Source organism: Ovis canadensis, chromosome 20, assembly GCF_042477335.2.
Source record: "Ovis canadensis isolate MfBH-ARS-UI-01 breed Bighorn chromosome 20, ARS-UI_OviCan_v2, whole genome shotgun sequence".
NCBI classification, from domain to species: Eukaryota; Metazoa; Chordata; class Mammalia; order Artiodactyla; family Bovidae; genus Ovis; species Ovis canadensis.
This window is the reverse complement of record NC_091264.1, coordinates 45,060,371-45,082,927: the sequence shown is the minus strand read 5'-3', so window position 1 is coordinate 45,082,927 and position 22,557 is coordinate 45,060,371. Positions and strand designations below refer to the sequence as shown.

The 22,557-nt window shown below is 39.0% G+C and overlaps 1 protein-coding gene across 1 annotated transcript; it reads left to right on the top strand.

Annotated features, from left to right (window-relative positions):
* Window positions 1-20,051: 20,051 nt before the first annotated feature.
* LOC138425612 (putative olfactory receptor 2B8) lies at window positions 20,052-20,996 on the top strand. The gene has a single exon (XM_069563735.1). The coding sequence runs from the start codon at window positions 20,052-20,054 to the stop codon at window positions 20,994-20,996; it is 945 nt and encodes a 314-aa protein (XP_069419836.1).
* The last annotated feature ends 1,561 nt before the right edge of the window (window positions 20,997-22,557 follow it).

Genomic DNA, 22,557 nt, shown 5'->3' with positions numbered 1-22,557 from the left:
AATCTAATTTGCCAATTCCTAAAGCAACAAAAACTTAGTTCCACTATACTTACTTTTATTCACCTTATCTGTGGAACCAAAGCTCTTTTCCTAGCTAATATCCAAGTTGCTACTTTAACACAGTACTGGGGACTGGAACTTGGATATATAATATCAGACAGCAGGTTGTATGGAATGAGTGCAATCAAGCACCAGATTATCCTGAAATCTTTCTTAAGCCATAAAATGTTTTATCATGATGACTTCACACATCTTCATGTGGCATTGGGGATATGTATTCTATCTCATGGTAGGAAGATAAAGAGAGGTGATTTTGAACTCTTAGTATTACCTCCTGAATACAGTGACCTGGCTATTTTGACAGATCCATATAGGCAACGAGAGAAGGCGGTATGAAACTACACTGTGACTGGGTTGGCACAGAGAAAAAAAAACAAACCTGGTTGAAGTCTCTGGGGAATGTGTGTCCTAAAGTGTTAATCAACTGATGTCACCTCCCTGTCCAGAGATTCCAATCATCAGGGAAAATGAATATCAAGGAAAATAGCAGAGAACACAAAATCTGCCTCTTTTATAGTTTCACATATTTGACAGATGACTGATAATTTCCTAGACCTCCCAGTTATCTTAGCTCTCATCTTTGAATAATTCAGACATTTCACAAAACATGAGATTTTTCTCTTACAATTGCAAAAACAACTTTTACATATAAATATATAATGAAAAATCCATTCAGTTACTTAATATTAAACATAAATATGCAAATTATTTTTCACTTAATATAATTCATAACCACTTATTAGGGATCATAGAGCTAATGCAGTAATTACGCATATTCTTATCTTTTATGGTCAATGTAAATCACTACATTTACTACTAAACATCTAATGTGGCTAAGGAAAAAAAATCAGTGCATAGAGGTATACATTGCTCAGTTTATACCCAAAGGTTTTAATTATCTACTCCAACAATAAAGAGAAAAATTATCATTTTTTTAACAAAATTGACATGGTTTATTTAAATTCAACTAGTCTTTGCCTTTAGGTTTCACATGATTTCGGCTAAAGAAAAATAGAAAGAAGTTGATGGGCCTTGTGTCTGTTTAAGTCAAGTTCAAAGATCAGTTAAATTATTTCAAAACAGTTTATCTTGACAATATAGGGAAAAGGCAGATATAAACAACACCTGACTTTGAAAAACTGTAGCTCTAAACTTCAAAGGCAGCTTCAAGAATGAAATTAAATCCCCTTTTCAAGATGGAAACACATTTTGCTTCAGAGTAATACATGACTGCTGGTTAGCAGTACAAGCTAGCTCAGAAAAAGCCATTTAAGTTTGAAGCATCTCAGTTTCCATATGCTATTAGTCAGACAAGCATAGAGAGCTTCTGTGATTAATTTACATTTTATTGCCAACTGCTTCCCATATATTCATAAATTTCAGTTTTTTTGATAATTTTCTGCTAAAGTACCCATTACTAAAAACATTCATAGATTAAAATTTTCTGTTATGTAATACTAGTTAAATCTCATCATATTTATAAGGAGGTCTGGTTAAGACAAATCTGCTTAAGTTGTCCAGAGGAGGGATTGAATAGAAACCTGCTACTAATGTATTTCTTCCCAGTTTACTCTTACTGTTGCAAGTATTAATTAGCAAAATCTCTTGATAATAGTTTGGCTGTTATCTAGCAATGCTGACCTGAAATTACACTCCTGGACACAATATTCTTCTCTAAAGTCATTCTTGGTCACATACCTCAGGTGACATATATAAGAATGCTCGAAGAAGCATTATTTGTATCAACCAAAACTTGAAAACAATCGAAATGTTCAGTTCAGTCATTCAGTCGTGTCTGACTCTTTGCGACCCCATGAATCGCAGCACGCCAGGCCTCCCTGTCCATCACCAACTCCCAGAGTTCACTCAGACTCACGTCCATCGAGTCAGTGATGCCATCCAGCCATCTCATCCTCTGTTGTCCCCTTCTCCTCCTGCCCTCAATCCCTCCCAGCATCAGAGTCTTTTCCAATGAGTCAACTCTTCGCATGAGGTGGCCAAAGTACTGGAGTTTCAGCTTTAGCATCATTCCTTCCAAAGAAATCCCAGGGTTGAGCTCCTTCAGAATGGACTTGTTGGATCTCCTTGCAGTCCAAGGGACTCTCAAGAGTCTTCTCCAACATCACAGTTCAAAAGCATCAATTCTTCAGTGCTCAGCCTTCTTCACAGTCCAACTCTCACAACCATACATGAGTACTGGAAAACCCATAACCTTGACTAGACGGACCTTAGTCGGCAGAGTAATGTCTCTGCTTTTGAATATGCTATCTAGGTTGCTCATAACCTTTCTTCCAAAGAGTAAGCGTCTTTTAATTTCATGGCTACAATCACCATCTGCAGTGATTTTGGAGCCCCAAAAAATAAACTCTGACACTGTTTCCACTATTTCCCCATCTATTTCCCATGGAGTGATAGGACCAGATGCCATGATCTTCGTTTTCTGAATGCTGAGCTTTAAGCCAACTTTTTCACTCTCCACTTTTACTTTCATCAAGAGGCTTTTCAGTTCCTCTTCACTTTCTGCCATAAGGGTGGTGTCATCTACATATCTGAGGTTATTGATATTTCTCCCGGCAATTTTGATTCCAGCTTGTGCTTCTTCTAGCCCAGAGTTTCTCATGATGTACTCTGCCTATAAGTTAAATAAGCAGGGTGACAATATACAGCCTCAACGTACTCCTTTTCCTATTTGGAACCAGTCTGTTGTTCCCTGTCCAGTTCTAACTGTTGCTTCCTGACCTGCATACAGATTTCTCAAGAGGCAGGTTAGGTGGTCTGGTATTCCCATCTCTTTCAGAATTTTCCACAGTTTATTGTGATCCACACAGTCAAAGGCTTTGGCATCGTCAATAAAGCAGAGATAGATGTTTTTCTGGAACTCTCTTACTTTTTTGATGATCCAGCGGATGTTGGCAATTTGATCTCTGGTTCCTCTGCCTTTTCTAAAACCAGCTTGAACATCAGGGAGTTCATAGTTCATGTATTGCTGAAGCCTAGCTTAGAGAATTTTGAGCATTACTTTACTAGCGTGTGAGATGAGCACAATTGTGCAGTAGTTTGAGCATCCTTGGCATTGCCTTTCTTTGGGATTGGAATGAAAACTGACCTTTTCCAGTCCTGTGGCCACTGCTGAGTTTTCCAAATTTGCTGGCATATTGAGTGCAGCACTTTCACAGCATCATCTTTCAGGATTTGAAGTACCTCTACTGGAATTCCATCACCTCCACTAGCTTTGTTCGTAGTGATGTTTCTAAGGCCCACTTGACTTCACATTCCAGGATGTCTGGCTCTAGATGAGTGATCACACCATCATGATGATCCTGGTCATGAAGATCCTTTTTGTACAGTTCTGTGTATTCTTGTCATCTCTTCTTAATATCTTCTGCTTCTGTTAGGTCCATACCATTTCTGTCCTTAATTGAGCCCATCTTGCATGAAATATTCCCTTGGTATTTCTAATTTTCTTGAAGACATCTCTAGTCTTTCCCATTCTGTTCTTTTCCTCTATTTCTTTGCATTGATTGCTGAAGAAGGCTTTCTTATCTCTTCTTGCTATTCTCTGGAACTCTGCATTCAGATGCTTATATCTTTCCTTTTTTCCTTGGCTTTTCACTTCTCTTCTTTTCACAGCTATTTGTAAGGCTTCCCCCAGACAGCCATTTTGCTTTTTTGCATTTCTTTTCCATGGGAATGGTCTTGATCCCTGTCTTCTGTACAATGTCACGAACCTCATTCCATAGTTCATCAGGCACTCGATCTATCAGATCTAGGCCCTTAAATCTATTTCTCACTTCCACTGTATAATCATAAGGAATTTGATTGAGGTCACACCTGAATGGTCTAGCACTTTTCCCTGGTTTCTTCAATTTAAGCCTGAATTTGGTAATGAGGAGTTCATGATCTGACCCACAGTCAGCTCCTGGTCTTGTTTTTGTTGACTGTATACAGCTTCTCCATCTTTTGCTGCAGAGAATATAATCAATCTGATTTCAGTTTTCACCATCTGGTGATGTACATGTGTAGAGTCTTCTCTTATGTTGTTGGAAGAGGGTGTTTGCTATGACCAGTGCATTTTCTTGGCAAAACTCTATTAGTCTTTGCCCTGCTTCATTCCGTATTCCAAGGCCAAATTTGCCTGTTACTCCAGGTGTTTCCTGTCCCCTATAATGAAAAGGACATCTTTTTTGGGTGTTAGTTCTAAAAGGTCTTGTAGGTCTTCATAGAACTGTTCAACTTCAGCTTCTTCAGTGTTACTGGTTGGGGCATAGACTTGGATTACCATGATATTGAATGGTTTGCCTTGGAGATGAACAGAGATCATTCTGTCATTTTTGAGATTGCATCCAAGTACTGCATTTCAGACTCTTTTGTTGACCATGATGGCTACTCCATTTCTTCTGAGGGATTCCTGCCCACAGTAGGGCAGGACTGTAGTCATCTGAGTTAAATTCATCCATTCCAGTCCATTTTAGTTCACTGATTCCTAGAATGTCAATGTTCACTCTTGCCATCTCCTGTTTGACCACTTCCAATTTGCCTTGATTCATGGACCTGACGTTCCAGGTTCCTATGCAATATTGCTCTTTACAGCATTGGACTTGCTTCTATCACCAGTCACATCCACAGCTGGGCATTGTTTTTGCTTTGGCTCCAACTCTTCATTCTTTCTGGAGTTATTTCTCCACTGACCTTCAGTAGTATATTGGGCACCTACTGACCACTAAGCGCAGGTGGCGGCGATGGCGGCGGGCTGGCACACTAAGCACAGCCGACAGCTATCCCACGTCCGAGGTCAGAGGCAGTGGCCGAGAGGAGCTACCCCTCGTCTGAGGTTGGGGCGGCGGGAGGAGATACCCCACGTCTGAGGCCAGAGGCGGCAGCCAGGAAGAGCCACCCCGCGACGGAGGCTAGGGGCGGCGCCTGAGGCCAAGGGCAGCAGCAGGAAGGAGCAATCCCATGCCAGAGGCCAGGGCGGCGACCGGGAGCAGCAACCCCACACCCAAGGCTAGGGGCTGCGGCCAGGAGAGGCAACCCCACGTCCAAGGAGTGGTGGCTGTGCAGGCACAGGAGGGCCTAGAGGAGCCATCCCACCTCGATGGTCAGGAAGGGCGGTGGGAGGAGATACCCCTCATCCAAGGTAAGTAGCAGCGGCGGTGCTTTGCTGGAGCAGCCGTGAAGAGATATCCCACGCCCAAGGTAAGAGAAACCCAAGTGAGATGATAGATGTTGCAAGAGGGCGTCAGAGGGCAGACACACTGAAATCATACTCACAGAAATCTAGTCAATCTAATCACACTAGGACTACAGCCTTGTCTAACTCAATGAAACTAAGCCATGCCCGAGGGGCAACCCAAGACGGTGGGTCATGGTGGAGAGGCCTGACAGATTGTGGTCCACTGGAGAAGGGAATGGCAAACCACTTCAGTATTCTTGCCTTGAGAACCCCATGAACAGTATGAACAGTATCCAAATGTTATCAACAACAAAAGAGGTAAGTTTTGACCTCTTCATACAACAGAGTACTACACAAACTACAGCTAAACAAATCAAAACGAGGTCTTTCTCCAAAAAAAGCTGAGAAAAAGATGAAATTTACCAAGTAATCAATCCCTTGACATAAAGTTGAAAAACAGGTAAAACAAATTGTTGCTTATGAATGTAAACATGGGTGGTAAACAACTATGGTTATAGTCAAAAGTTACAGCCAAACTAAAAAGAATATTAAAAAGCTGATTATAACAAAGTTAAGATCAGTGTGGTGAAAAGGGAACGCAATAGTTACAGACAGTCAGGGGTAGTGACCAGGTTTTAGTTATGAGTAGAGATATCATTAACCTCCACTTTTAAATTATTCTTTAAATTGAACATGTTTATGCAGATATACATCTGCAAAGAAAGAAAGAAAGAAAGAAAGGAAAAGAAAGAAATGCCAAAGAATGCTCAAACTACCGCACAATTGCACTCATCTCACATGCTAGTAAAGTAATGCTCAAAATTTTCCAAGCCAGGCTTCAGCAATATGTGAACCATGAACTTCCTGATGTTCAAGCTGGTTTTAGAAAAGGCAGAGGAACCAGAGATCAAATTGCCAACATCCACTGGATCATCGAATAAGCAAGAGAGTTCCAGAAAAACATCTATTTCTGCTTTATTGACGATGCCAAAGCCTTTGACTGTGTGGATCACAATAAACTGTGGAAAATTCTGAAAGAGATGGGAATACCAGACCAGCTGACCTACCTCTTGAAAAACCTGTACGCAGGTCAGGAAGCAACAGTTAGAACTGGACAGGGAACAACAGACTGGTTCCAAATAGGAAAAGGAGTACGTTGAGGCTGTATATTGTCACCCTGCTTATTTAACTTATATGCAAAGTACATCATGAGAAACACTGGGCTGGAAGAAGCACAAACTGGAATCAAGATTGCTGGGAAAAATATCAATAACCTCAGATATGCAGATGATACCACCCTTATGGTAGAAAGTGAAGAGGAACTGAAAAGCCTCTTGATGAAAGTAAAAGAGGAGAGTCAAAAAGTTGGCTTAAAGCTCAACATTCAGAAAACTAAGATCATGGCATCCGGTCCCATCATTTCATGGCAAATAGATGGGAAAACAGTAGAAACAGTAAGAGACTTTATTCTGGGGAGGCTCCAAAATCACAGCAGATGGTGATTGCATCCATGAAATTAAAAGATGCTTACTCCTTGGAAGGAAAGTTATGACCAATCTAGACAGCATATTAAAAAGCAGAAACCCTACTTCGCCAACAAAGGTCCATCTAGTCAAGGCTATGGTTTTCCCAGTAGTCATGTATGGATTTGAAAGTTAGACTATAGAGAAAGCTGAGTGCCGAAGAATTGATGCTTTTGAATTGTGGTGTTGGAAAAGACTCTTGAGAGTCCCTTGGACTGCAAGGAGATCCAAACAGTCCAACCTCAGTTCAGTTCAGTTCAGTCACTCAGTCGTGTCCGACTCTTTGCGACCCCATGAATTGCAGTGTGCCAGGCCTCCCTGTCCATCACCATCTCCCAGAGTTCGCTCAGACTCACGTCCATCGAGTCCATGATGCCATCCAGCCATCTCATCCTCTGTCTTCCCCTTCTCCTCCTGCCCCCAATCCCTCCCAGCATCAGAGTCTTCTCCAATGAGTCAACTCTTCACATGAGGTGGCCAAGGTACTGGAGCTTCAGCTTTAGCATCATTCCTTCCAAAGAAATCCCAGGGTTGAGCTCCTTCAGAATGGACTGGTTGGATCTCCTTGCAGTCCAAGGGATTCTCAAGAGTCTTCTCCAATACCACAGTTCAAAAGCATCAATTCTTTGGCACTCAGCCTTCTCCAGTCCATCCTAAAGGAGATCAGTCCTGGGTGTTCATTGGAAGGACTGATGTTGAAGCTGAAACTTCAAAACTCTGGCCACCTGATGCAAAGAGCTGACTCATTGGAAAAGACTCTGATGCTGGGAAAGATTGAGGGCAGGAGGAGAAGGGGACGACAGAGGATGAGATGGTTGGATGGCATCACTGACTCAATGGACATGAGTTTGGGTGGGCTTCAGGAGTTGGTGATGGACAGGGAGGCCTGGCGTGCTGCAGTTTATGGGGCGCAACAAGTCAGACATGACTGAGCAACTTAACTGAACTGATGCAGATATACATATATTATTTAGAGAGAGACAGGCACAGAGAGAGTGAGAGGCAGACAGAAAGAAAAAGAAAGAGACAGAGCAGAGAGAGAGAGAGATAGCCAAAGGACATAAGAAACAACACATAGGACAATGTCATACCCATACTATAGGACAGGTATACAGAACAAGAATACTTCTCCACCAGGCTCCAGGACACCATCCTCTCAGTAGAAATAGAATAGTGAGGACAACTTTTCATCTGAAATGTTTAAATGCCACCATTCAGAAATTATTCACATGCTATTCATGGTCTCTGAATTATTAATAACTCTCTGATTCTCTTTCTCACTACTAGTTAGAAGTAAAAGTAAAAGCTTCCTAAGAAATGCTACCACCCCTCTACTGCTACCATGCTTTGGATTTCTGTGGTTACCGTTGATAAATGGATAAAGAGACCAAAAAAGAAAGTAGAAAAAGGAAAGATCGGGGGAAAGATGGGGAAATAGAAAAGACAAATAAGTCTAGAAGTACAAATAAGAACTAAGAGAGACAATAGATATTCAGAGATTTGAGTTAAATAGAGAATAATGGTATACACTGAAAGTGAAAGAGAAGAAAAGGGAGAGGGGAAACAAAATGATGGGGAAAAGGATTCTCAAAAGTTCAAAAAACTCAAAATGCACTGAAGTAATTACAAGTGAGATAAAATATATAGTGCCAGACTACAAACCAAGTATGCTGCTTAATTATTCTATATTGGCAAATAATGCACTTCTTGAAGGCAATTTCACATACATGGTCATCTTATACAAAAGATGGAACACATTTATAGTTCCATCAAAATTCAAGGAACAAGATTTGGTCACTTTTTGTTCCATACAATATTCAGTCACTCACCCTTCTCCTGTACAAAATATAACTCTGGAGGTTGTCTTGTAGGCAGAGTTTCAATAGACTGGACACGGATACTCCATTATACCATGAGGTTTTTGAAAGATCCTCCCAAACTATTTTATCTTTGTGGAAATTTTCTGGAACCTAAATAAAAATTAGGTTGATTTAGTCTTGTGTGGAAATGACTGAGAACTTAACGACCTCCCCCCCAAAACATGTGGAAAGAGCCCATAGATCACTCACTACATTTTCATCATCAACTCACTCCCAAAATATGCACTTACATAAACATATGCAGAAAACACCTGCATTAGAAAGCTTCCAAAATTTGGTTTACTATATCTTATTTCATCGTTTGACCAACTAAAAAAATTTGTGTTCAGGTTGCTGAATATATGAAAAACCATATGACACTTTGAACCAATTTCTATTTTAACTCAAGATTCTGTTAAACTTAGTCATTTATTTTGATATCAAATGTTTCCTTCTTAACTAATTAAAGTATGTAAATTAATGACATCTTAAGTTTGAAAATTATAAACAAAATTTATAATCAAAGCTTACAGTCACACTGAGGAAAACACTGAATGTACAAGATGATTAAAACATTAAGATAATTGATTGCCACCTTTTGGTAACCATTAGTCTCTACCAAGTGAGAGTGAGCCTTTATTAAAAAGCATTTTTTAAAAGTTACTTTATGGTTCTATGGAAAGAGCATAATTTTGGAGTCAGAATATTTAGGTTCACTCTCAGCACCGTCATTTAGAAACCATACCAGTTCAAGCAAGAATTTAATCTCTCTGTAAAATCTAAAAAGCCAAACTCAAAGAAAAAGAATAGAATGTAGACTTTTAGGGGCTGGGAGGTTAGCAAAATAGAGGATATTGGTCAAACTGTACAGACTTCTAATTATTAAATGAATAAGTTCTAGGGGGTCCTATATTTTTTTTAATGAATGGATTTTTAAGACTATAAACGCAATTTTCTGTTACTCGATTTGAATTGTAAAATTCTTCTGTTCAGTTCAGTTCAGTTCAGTTCAGCTGCTCAGTCATGTCTGACTCTTTGCAACCCCATGAATTGCAGCACACCAGACCTCCCTGTCGATCACCAACTCCCGGAGTCTACCCAAACCCATGTCCATCGAGTCAGTGATGCCATCCAGCCATCTCATCCTCTGTCGTCCCCTTCTCCTCCTGCCCCCAATCCTTCCCAGCATTAGGGTCTTTTCCAATGAGTCAACTCTCCACATGAGGTAGCCAAAGTATTGGAGCTTCAGCTTCAACATCAGTCCTTCCAATGAACACCCAGGACTGATCTCCTTTAGGATGGACTGGTTGGCTCTCCTTGCAGTCCAAGGGACTCTCAAGAGTCTTCTCCAACACCACAGTTCAAAAGTATCAATTCTTCAGCACTCAGCTTTCTTCACCGTCCAAGTCTCACATCCATACATGACTACTGGAAAAACCATAGCTTCTGTTATGTTTTACTTAATTTTTTATGCTGGTGTTTCTTATACCTGGCCCAATTTATTTTATTAATAATCTATCTTGTATGGATGTTTGAATTAGAGATCCCCCCTCAAAAGTCTCAGTCTTTTCAATTTCTTTATCTCTTCTTTCCCACCCCTCAACTTCTTTTCTCCCATCTGCTTTAGATATTGGCTCTTTTGCATTTCATTTACCTTGTTCCCCAGTCTACCATAAAGAGAATGATTTTCATAATTCTGCAAAGAACATATTTGTAAGTAGAAAGCCAATATTTACAAAATATTGTATATGCATATATAAACGGATGTGTATGTGTTTATTTCTTGTTGTTGTATTAGTCACTCAGTCATATCCAATTCTTTGCAACTCATGGACTGTAGCCCACCAGGCTCTGTCCATGGAATTCTCCAGGCAAGAATACTGGAGTGGGTAGCCATTCCCTTCTCCAGGACATCATCCCAAACCAGAAATTGAACCCAGTTTTCCTGCACTGCAGCAGATTATTCACTATCTGAGCCAGTACAACAAGCCAATCTTTGATTATATTGTAAACATCACATATTTATTCCTTCTCCCCTAGTCATTTTATACATACAACCTACAGAAAGATTAAGTACATTGGGAAGCTACATTTTTTTTAATGTTGAATCATTTTAGACTTATTAAGTTGCTGAGATGTCCGATAACATTTATTTTTCCAAAATCACAGAGCTGGTGCTTTCTTTTGAAGCCCTTCTGAGCTCCAATTTTTCCCTACATACCTGGAAGAAAACACACTTCAAAGAGGTGGGAAAAATGCTTTAAATTTAAAAAAAAAAGGCAAAAGATTTACTCAATCTGAAGAGAAACCAGAGCTTGAACTGAAGTATGATGGTTGAAAGAAATACACCATATCAAAACACTCAAAGCAAAAGAAGCATCATAGGGGAAAAGCTGAACTGTGAAACTAAACAATAAGTAAACAACAGGATAAAAAGAACCTTGACTATGATGCTTAAGACTTTATACACTTTACTGAAGAGAATAATGCACAAAGAAATTTGAGCAGAAAAGGAATTCTCAGAAAAGGAATTTTTAAACATTAAGGAGATTCTTCAAATCCACATTCACAATCTCACATCTTAAATGAAAATCCACTTGAAGGATATACATGGACCTTCAATATATACACAGAGAATAAGATAAGTTGAGTATTTTTTTCCCATTCCACTACAATTAGAGTCTACATGAAAACTAAATTCATACAAATATTGAATCAATATGGTGTACACCTGAAACTAATGTAACTGTCAACTATATCTCAACTTATAAAGAAATTTAAAGACTAGACTTCCCTGGTGGTCCAGTGATTAAGAGTCCAACTGCCAATTCAAGAGACACAGTTTCAATCCCTGGTCAGGGAAAACTCCCACATTCCTTAGGGCAACAAAGCCCATGTGCCACAACCACTGAATCCTGTGCAACTACAGCCCAAGAGAAGCCACTGCAGTAAGAATCCCAAGCACCTGAACTAGAAAGTAGCCCCTGCTCACCACAACTAGAGAAAGCCTGTGCACAGCAACAAAGACCCAGCACAGACAAAATTAAATGATTTTTTTTAAAGACTAGCCAAAAAAGATTTGCAATCAATAATACTAGATATGAAATTTGAAAGTTAAGTGGAAACAATAGGTTCACTCCTAATCGATTTGGAAGGAAAAGATGGACTATGTTGACGTCACCTCTCCAGAGACTCCCTCTTTCCTTGTACCCTAGAGACAGTCAAACTCTGGATACTTGAACTGAAGCTAATGAGTTACATTGGGCAGGACACTCTTGGGACCACTAAAAATAAACACAGCTTCAAGTATCTCAGTCTCTTAAAGCATATACTTTGAATCTGGTGCTTATAAAAATATCCTTCAGATATAATATTAGCCCTTTTATAGGCAATTTCCATAGATTTTACAGATTCCAACATCTGTTTAGTTACAGAATTAACTGTCTACTCTGATTTATACTCCCTCATATGCCCTGAAACATGCACTGCACTCATAGATTCCTCCTGGGAAAACTCTGCGGATAACAAAAGTTATGGTAAATGTAATTTTTAAAAGAACTGGTTCTACCTTCGATGGAGCCTGAGTGAGTTATAATTTTCATTTTCCTTGCCTTTGATAACTAATCACTTTCAAGTTTAGCATATTTTAAAACATATTTAAATGCATGGCTCTGTATTTATCCTAAGGATTCTGTCCTATCTACTTCACCTCAAATCAGTTCAGTTCAGTTCAGTAGCTCAGTCGTGTCCAACTCTTTGCAACCCCATGAACCACAGCACGCCAGGCCTCCCTGTCCATCACCAACTCCCTGAGTTTACCCAAACTCATGTCCATTGAGTCGGCAATGTCATCCAGCCATCTCCTCTGGCATCCCCTTCTCCTCCTGCCTTCAATATTTCCCAACATCAGGGTCTTCGCTCTCTGTGAAGAGCATCAGGTGGCCAAAGTATTAGAGTTTCAGCTTGAAAATCAATTCTTCCAGTGAACACCCAGGACTGATCTCCTTTAGGATGGACTGGTTGGATCTCCTTGCAGTCCAAGGGACTCTCAAGAGTTCTCCAACATCACAGTTCAAAAGCATCAGTTCTTTGGTGCTCAGCTTTCTTTATAGTCCAACTCTTACATCCATACATGACCACTGGAAAAACCATAGCCTTGACTAGATGGACCTTTGGTGACAAAGTAATGTCTCTGCTTTTTAATATGCTATCTAGGTTGTTCATAACTTTCCTTCCAAGGAGTAAGCATCTTTTAATTTCATGGCTGCAATCACCATCTGCAGTGATTTTGGAGGCCCCCCTCCCCAAAAATAATAAAGTCAGCTGCTATTTCCACTGTTTCCCCGTCTATTTGCCATGAAGTGATGGGAGTGGATGCCATGATCTTAGCTTTCTGAATGTTGGGCTTTAAGCCAAGTTTTTCGCTCTCCTCTTTCACTTCCATCAAGAGGCTTTTAAGTTCCTCTTCACTTTCTGCCATAAGGGTGGTGTCATCTGCATACCTCAAATACCTTTCCTCAATTCCAAGACCACACTCACTTGATAACCACTGAATTACTGCCTTTCATGGGGGACAAGTAGTTATGTGATTCATCTATCTGATATTAACATTTTCATCAATACACCAAGCCTCTAATTTCATACAACTATGGTGATCCTTCAAGACCATCTTGTTTCTTCTAGAAGTAGTTTTAAATCTTTCATCTTGTTATTTTCTCTTAAAGAAGATGCCATATTCCTAGTCCAACACCAATTCAAGTGTCTCTAAGGCCACAAGACAAAGTTTCTTTTACCCAAAAATGTGGTGGTGATATCTGCAAAGACAGTGTCTATGCATCAGTTTGCTATTTACTTAAAGTAAGTTCTGGACTGAAAGAGGAATCTGAACTCCAAACTTGGAGAATAGTGGTATGGATGAAAGGAGAAATGAAAGGAGGTAAGTATTTTCTCTACCAATTCAAACAAAATGTTATATCTTATTATCATATAATCCATAATGATATTTTGATTTATAAAGTGTAACAAAAGTGTGTATGGGAAAATAACCTTCATTGGATATTCATGCCAAGTAAAGGGATTCAGTTTTTCCCTACTATTGCAGACTTCTGCTATCTACACAGAACTTAGAATGAGCAATAGCAACATTATCCATAACACTTAGCAATTATCATGACCAAATGCACCTCATTTATGAACTTAGACTAAGATAGAACTAATACCTGCATCTTAGGCTTACCACTGCATACTAGGCACTTATAGTAAAGAATTGCTACAAGTTAACAGGCATGATTAGTAAAGAATTGCTACAAGTTAACAGGCATGATTACATTATACCATCCAATGATAGGTTGAAATCCCAAACCCAAATTCCTGTTTATGTGACCTTGTATGAAAGTAGACTCTCTGCAGATGTAATGAAGTTAAGATGAGGTTCTACTCACTAGTGTGATCCCTAATACAATATGAAGAAACACAGAATAGAGAAGCAAGGACACTGCCATGTGACTGCTGAGGAAGTAATTGAAGGGCTGATGCTGCAAGTCAAGAAACCCCTAAAATTATCACCAAAGCACCAAAAACTAGACAGTTGCAAAGATATATTCTCCCCAACAGGTTTCAGAGGTCCTGGAGGACCTACATTTTGGACCTTCTAGTTTCATTCTTTTACAAGTGGTTGACCAGTTTTCCCAGCACGACTTGTTAAAGAGATTGTCTTTACTCCATTGTATATTCTTGCCTCCTTTGTCAAAGATAAGGTGTCCGTATGTGTGTGGATTTATCTCTGGGCTTTCTATTTTGTTCCATTGATCTATATGTCTGTCTTTGTGCCAGTACCATACTGTCTTGATGACTGTGGCTTTGTAGTAGAGCCTGAAGTCAGGCAAGTTGATTCCTCCAGTTCCATTCTTCTTTCTCAAGATTGCTTTGGCTATTCGAGGTTTTTTGTATTTCCATACAAATCTTGAAATGATTTGTTCTAGTTCTGTGAAAAATGTGGCTGGTAGCTTGATAGGGATTGCATTGAATTTGTAAATTGCTTTGGGTAGTATACTCATTTTCACTATATTGATTCTTCCAATCCATGAACATGGTATATTTCTCCATCTATTAGTGTCCTCTTTGATTTCTTTCATCAGTGTTTTATAGTTTTCTATATATAGGTCTTTAGTTTCTTTAGGTAGATATATTCCTAAGTATTTTATTCTTTTTGTTGCAATGGTGAATGGAATTGTTTCCTTAATTTCTTTTTCTACTTTCTCATTATTCGTGTATAGGAATGCAAGGGATTTCTGTGTGTTGATTTTATATCCTGCAACTTTACTATATTCATTGATGAGCTCTAGTAAGTTTCTGGTGGAGTCTTTAGGGTTTTCCATGTAGAGGATCATGTCATCTGCAAACAGTGAGAGTTTTACTTCTTCTTTTCCAATTTGGATTCCTTTTATTTCTTTTTCTGCTCTGATTGCTGTGGCCAAAACTTCCAGAACTATGTTGAATAGTAGCGGTGAAACATCCAGAATTGTAAAATGATAAATTTCTGCTGTCTTAAATCTCTAAATTGTGGTATTCTATACAGCAGATAGGAAAATGGCAACCCACTCCAGTGTTCCTGCCTGGAGAACCCCAGATATGGGGGAGCCTGGGGGGCTGCTATCTATGGGGTTGCACAGAGTTGGACACGACTGAAGTGACTTAGCAGCAGCAGCATGGAAATTTGTTTTAAATGCTCATGTCAATTTGTTTCTACTTTTGTAGTTACAAAGAATTTTACATATTCTTGTCAGAATGAACTTTTTCTTAGTTCAGATCACATTCTGTGCATCACTGAGAAAAACAAAATCATTTCCTATCATGTTCCAGACTGAATGTTAAGACATTTCAGTGATCTATGAGAAATAGCCTATACAAAAACTGCCAAATACTTCAACTGGCACCATAATGGACAGGAAAAGGTCACTCTCTGTGACTCTTAAAGTACAAGGATAGAGGGAAGAAGCAAAGGTAAGGAAAATACATTTAATAAAACAAATTGTAGTAACTATTGCCAGTTTTATGATTCTGGGTATTTTGACAAAAGGGCCTGATAATCTAGAGGATACAGGAATTAAGAACCATGGGACCTTAATCTTAACCATGGGATCTTAATCATGGGATCACTAAAGAATGTTCAAAGACTGAGAAGAGCTTACTCAAAATATGACAATAGATCTCTTGGAACACAAGCCTACCAGCTTTCAGTAAAGAACTAAAGATATTATCTCTTATTAAAAGCTAATAATGTTATTTCTATCAATAGGAAGCAGAAAAGACCAAGATGCATGGGTTGGAGGGCAGTCTTTAAAATCTCAGAGATTATTAGCAGTAGATTGATACTTAGACACCAAGTATCCTGTTCCAATTTAATTGCGTTTTAGAACTTTTAATTCCAATTTAACATTTTGACACCACAGTTACAACAGCCACAAAGCCACAAAATAATCACTAAAAAACTAATAAAAAATGGAATTGAAATACTAAGAACCAGCAGAAAATGTGTAATTGAGAGGCAGCAGAAGATCCTCCTGCCTGGTCATGGATTTTGCTAATAACAATGTGATGTTTACAAAAGTTGGAGTCCCACAAGTTTCCATAAAACCTAGCAACTAAAAAAATCTAAAGTTAGAACAGTCAAGACTGCTTTTAACTCTTGTTCAAAAATTCATTTGTTTTCCTCTTGTACATTTATAAATTTCTATCGCTCCTAAATTCAGTTTCTAAAGTCCTTTATAGTCTTTAAACTTCCTTTTCATTTATTCAACAAAATTATTTTGTAAACTTGCTATATATACTAGACTCTTTTCAGGATGCAGTACTATTATGAAATATTTCTTTTCCTTAGGTATTCAGTTCAGATCAGTTCAGTCGCTCAGTCATGTCCACCTCTTTGCAACCCCATGAACTACAGTATGCCAGGCCTCTCTGTCCATCACCAACTCCTGGAGTCTACCCAGACTCATGTTCATTGAGTCGGTGATGTCATCCAATCATCTCATCCTCTGGTGTCCCCTTCTCCTCCTGCCCTCAATCTTTCCCAACATCAGGGTCTTTTCAAATGAGTCAGCTCTTCGCCTCAGGTGGCCAAAGTATTGCAGCTTCAGCTTCAATATCAATCCTTCCAATGAACACCCAGGACTGATCTCCTTTAGGATGGACTGGTTGGATCTCCTTGCAGTCCAAGGGACTCTCAAGAGTCTTCTCCAACACCACAGTTCAAAAGCATCAATTCTTTGGTGCTCAGCTTTCTTTATAGTCCAACTCTCACATCCATACATGACCAGTGGTAAAACCATAGCATTGACTAGATGGACCTTTGTTGACAAAGTAATGTCTCTGCTTTTGAATATGCTATCTAGGTTGGTTCTAACTTTTCTTCCAAGGAGTAAGCATCTTTTAATTTCATGGATGCAGTCATTTTGGAGTGATTTTGGAGCCCAGAAAAATAAAGTCTGACATTGTTTCCATTGTTTCCCCATCTATTTGTCAAGAAGTGATGGGACCAGTTGCCATGATTTTAGTTTTCTGAATGTTGAGCTTTAAACCAACTTTTTCACTCTCCTCTTTCACTTTCATCAAGAGGCTCTTTAGTTCTTCTTTGCTTTCTGCCATAAAGGTGATTCATCTGCATATCTGAGGTTATTGATATTTCTCCCGGCAATCTTGATTCCAGCTTGTGCTTCATCCAGCCCAGCATTTCACATAATGTACTCTGCATATAAGTTAAAAAAGCAGGATGACAATACACAGCCTTGACATACTCCTTTCCCTATTTGGAATCAGTCTGTTGTTCCATGTCCAGTTCTAACTATTCCTTCCTGACCTGCATACAGATTTCTCAAGAGGCAGGTCAAGTGGTCTGGTATTCCCATCTCTTTAAGAATTTTCCACAGTTTGTTGTGGTCCACACACTCAAAGGTTTTGGCATAGTCAATAGAGCAAACACAGATTTTTTTTTTTGAATTCTCTTGCTTTTTCAATGATCCGACAGATGCTGGCAGTTTGATCTCTGGTTCCTCTGCCTTTTCTAAAACCAGCTTGAACATCTGGAAGTTTACGGTTCACATGCTGCTGAAGCCTGGCTTGAAGAATGCTACTTTACTAGCATGTGAGATGAGTGCTATTGTGTGGTAGTTTGAGCATTCTCTGGCATTGCCTTTCTTTGGGATTGGAATGAAAACTGAACTTTTCCAGTCCTGTGGCCACTACCTGAGTTTTCCATATTTTCTGGCATATTGAGTGTAGCACTTTCACCACATCATCTTTTAGGATTTGAAATAGCTCAACTGGAATTCCATCACTTCCAGTAGCTTTGTTTGTAGTGCTGCTTCCTAAGGCCCACTTGACATCACAGTCCAGAAGGTCTGGCTCTAGGTTGGTGATCATACCATCGTGATTATCTGGGTCATGAAGATCTTTTTTGTATAATTCCTCTGTGTATTCTTGCCACCTCTTCTTAATATCTCCTGCTTCTGTTAGGTCCATACCATTTCTGTCCTTTATTGTGCCCATCTTTGCATGAAGTGTTCCTTTGGTATCTCTGATTTTCTTGAAGAGATCTCTAGACTTTCCCATTCTGTTGTTTTCCTCTATTTCTTTGCACTGATTGCTAAGGAAGGTTTTCTTATCTCTCCTTGCTATGCTTTGGAACTCTGCATTTAAATGGGTATATCTTTCCTTTTCTCCTTTGCCTTTTGTTTCTCTTCTATACACAGCTATTTCTAAGGCCTCCTCAGACAGCCATTTTGCCGTTTTGCATTGCTTTTTTGGGGGATGGTCTTGATCCCTGCCTCTTGTACAATGTTATGAACCTCCATCCATAGTTCTTCAGGTACTCTGTCTATCAGATCTAATCCCTTGAATCTATTTGTCATTTCCACTGTATAATCATAAGGAATTTGATTTAGTTCATACCTGAATGGCCGAGTGGTTTTCCCTACCTTCTTCAATTTAAGTCTGAATTTGGCAATAAGGAATTCATGATCCAATTCCAGGTCTTGTTTTCACTGACTGTATAGAGCTTCTCCATCTTTGGCTGCAAAGAAAATAATCAATCTGATTTTGGTTTTGACCATCTGATGATGTCCATGTGTTTAGTTTTCTCTTGTGTTGTTGGAAGAGGATGTTTGCTATGACCAGTGAGTTGTCTTGGCAAAACTCTATTAGCCTTTGCCCTGCTTCATTCTGTACTCCAAGTCCAAATTTGCCTGTTACTCCAGGTGTTTCTTGAATCCCTACTTTTGCATCCCAGTTCCCCATAATGAAAAGGACATCTTTTGGGGATGTTACTTCTAGAAGGTCTTGTAGGTCTTCATAGAACCATCCAACTTCAGCTTCTTCAGCATTACTGATTGGGGCATAGACTTGGATTACTGTGATATTGAATGGTTTGCCCTAGAAATGAACAGAGATCATTCTGTCATTTTTGAGATTTGCATCCAAGTACTGCACTTTGGACTCTTGTTGACTATGATGGCTACCCCATTTCTTCTAAGGGATTCTTGCCCACAGTAGTAGATATAATGGTCATCTGAGTTAAATACACCCATTCCAGTCCATTTTACAATTTTAAAAGACTTATAAAGTGAAAGAAAATTAAAAGCAAGTGATGATTTCCTGAGTTTTCACCGCAGGTGGTCACAATGATGGTTACTCAGACTGAGTCCATTTGGAACTTGCAGTTTGGACACAATAAAATCTTGAATCACTTCCAATAAAACTTTTCCAATCAAAGAAATGATTACAGACTCAACACCAAAGGCTCCACTACTCCACACATTAAAATGTATTGTTCACAACTGAATAAAATTGGTAATAGTAAATGCTATTATCTGTGCATCTTCAGAAAAATAAAGTTTTTCTCTACACAAAACATAAACAGAAAAGCCAGTCTTTAAATACATTCAATCCTCCAGGGTGGGTGTGGGGGGAAGCTAGTACTGAGGCAGTACATATTTATATCTTATTTAAAACATCTAGATTTAATTTTTGAGAAACTTTTGTGTTATCTTTCTAGTTCATACAGTCATAAAGACAGACAGTATCCCCAGCAGTTAAAAACTTATATTGTAGAGTCTGTTGGAATCCTGCCTCAGTGGTTTATTAAGTACATCGCGCTCATAAAATCACTGTACCTCTTTAATCCTCAGTTCCTTCATATATTTAGTAGAAATCATGATAATGCCAAGCTCATAGAGTTGTTGTGATAAATTGCCTAGAAAGTGCTCCGGTCAGTGCCTGAAACAGAAGATACTCTTACAAAGTAACTCTCTGGCCCTCCCTGTTTTGTCAACAGAAAGGTAACTGTGAAAACGCCTCAAGCTTCTAATCAAAGTCTAGGACAAAAGAAGTGGATTAAAAATAAAAGTATGGAGGCCTCTTAACTCCAACAAGCAGAGTACAATGGAAAGAGCTAACGACAGCGCCTTCCATGGGTTCATTCTCCTGGGCTTCTCCAACCAGCCCCAGCTGGAAACGGCTCTCTTTGTGGTCATCCTGATCATCTACTTCTTGAGCTGCTTAGGCAATGGCGCCATTATACTTTTGTCAACGATGGATCCTCACCTCCACACCCCTATGTACTTCTTCCTCTCCAACCTCTCGTTTATGGATCTCTGTTTGACTACTTGCACTGTCCCTCAGACCCTGGCCAACTTTAAGGGGAAGGACAAGACCATCACCTATGGCGGCTGTGTGACCCAGCTCTTCATTGCCTTGGGACTTGGGGGAGTAGAGTGTGTCCTCCTGTCTGTCATGGCCTATGACCGGTATGTAGCTGTGTGCCGTCCCCTCCACTACATGGTGATCGTGCATCCCCAGCTTTGCTTGCAGCTGGTTGTAACTGCTTGGCTTACAGGCTTTGGCAATTCTGTAGTCCAGACAGCACTGACCATGACTCTTCCCCTCTGTGGTAAAAACCAAGTGGACCATTTCTTCTGTGAAGTTCCAGTGATGCTGAAACTGGCCTGCACCAACACCTCTGTCAATGAGGCTGAACTCTTTGCTGTCAGTGTGTTCTTCTTGGTGGTGCCCCTGTCACTCATCTTGGTATCCTACGGTCACATTACCCGTGCAGTCCTGAAGATAAAGTCAGCCCAAGGGAGACAGAAGGCTTTTGGAACCTGTGGTTCTCACCTAATGGTAGTGATTATTTTCTTTGGGACGCTCATCTCCATGTACCTTCAGCCTCCTTCCAGCTATTCACAGGATGTGAACAAAAGCATTGCACTCTTCTATACTCTGGTGACTCCCCTGCTTAATCCCCTGATTTACACTTTGAGAAACAAGGAAGTCAAAGGGGCACTAAGGAGACAAATGAGGAGAATCCTAGACTTGGGACAGAGTTAATGCAGTGCTTGCAGGCCCAGGAAGTTCTGCAATGGAAGGCTTTCGAGTGACTAAACACTAGTTAATGTATCCAACACATCCTTATAAAGTACCGACCATGTGCGAGACAGTATTCTAGGTACTTGAGACATATCAGTGAGACAGAGGCTCCTATCCCCATTGAGCTAAACCTTTTGCTGGGGAGAATATATGTTAAATAAGATATTCTAAAAATAAACTATGGTATATCATGTACTACACATTAATGGGAATGAACAATAATTACACATACAAAAACATGAATGATTCTTACAAACATGACTTACAGTGAGCAAACTAGATACAAAATAATTCCTACTGTATCATTCCATTTACATAAAATTCAACCCAGGCACAACGAATCTCTGGTATTGAAAGTCAGAACAGTTCTTCTCCTGGGGACTTGTAGTTATCCCTTGGAAGACATGTGGGGGAGGGGCATTCTGGAGTTCTGGTCAGGTTGTGGTTCTTCATCAGGATGTTGGTGATATAAGGTATTCAATCTGTGAAAATTCATCAAACCTGAAACTTAAAGTACTTGCACTTTCTGTATGGATGCTGAACTTCAAATCATTTACTTCTTAAAAGTTTTGAATAAACCAGATATTAGCAAAATACTTTGATTCTAAATGATCACACTAAGTATTTTTTTGTTACTTTCACATAAAATTTGGGTTTATCTTCTATGTAATCTAGGTTTCTTCTATCCATTGCCTATCTTTAATAGATTTAAAGTGTTTAGATATTAGCAATTTTTGGCCAACTCAGATGAACCTTGTCTTGAAGATCTCAATTTAATGGAGATCTCAATTCAAGATCATGTGTCCTGTGACTCTCTCTGGTCTCCATTCCATGCAGATACTTAGTGACCAGGTCTTGAGACAGAAATCATAGTGATAATTTTCAGATGAAAATTCTACTCCTGGGTTTATATTGCCTTGAATTAAGTTTATCTTGACTGAAAAAGACATTTGTTGTGAATATTTGTTTGTATATATGTATTTTTATAATGTAGCATACAAAAACACATAATTTACTAGTAGGAAAAATATTTTCTTTTACCAGAGATTTTAATATTTTTAGTATTTAATAGGATATGATAAAAAGGCAGATAATGAAAAGAATTTATAAAACAAAGTAAAACACAGAAATAATTGTCTGGTAAACTCAATGTGCTTTTGTGCAAATATGTTCTTCTTAAATAGTTCTTATTTAAAAATGGAAAGTTGGATGGTTTTTCATGTATTATTCTGCTAATGAAATAATAGAACAAGGATTTTTCTTCATTTAAGTGAAAATAGATTACTGAATTGTTGAGTTCTGCACTAATCTTACCTCTGCTTGTACTGAATATGAGTGATTTCTGATTATATTTTTTGTAATAGAGAAGATATGATTTTTTTTATATCAACCCCTTGGAGTTTTCTTTCAAACCATGACAGCAAGCTTCACTGATAAACATATCATTTTTTGGCACTAAAGTTCCATACTCTATAATCATTTGGATGCTTAATTTTTTTCATTTTCAGAAAATAAATGCTGA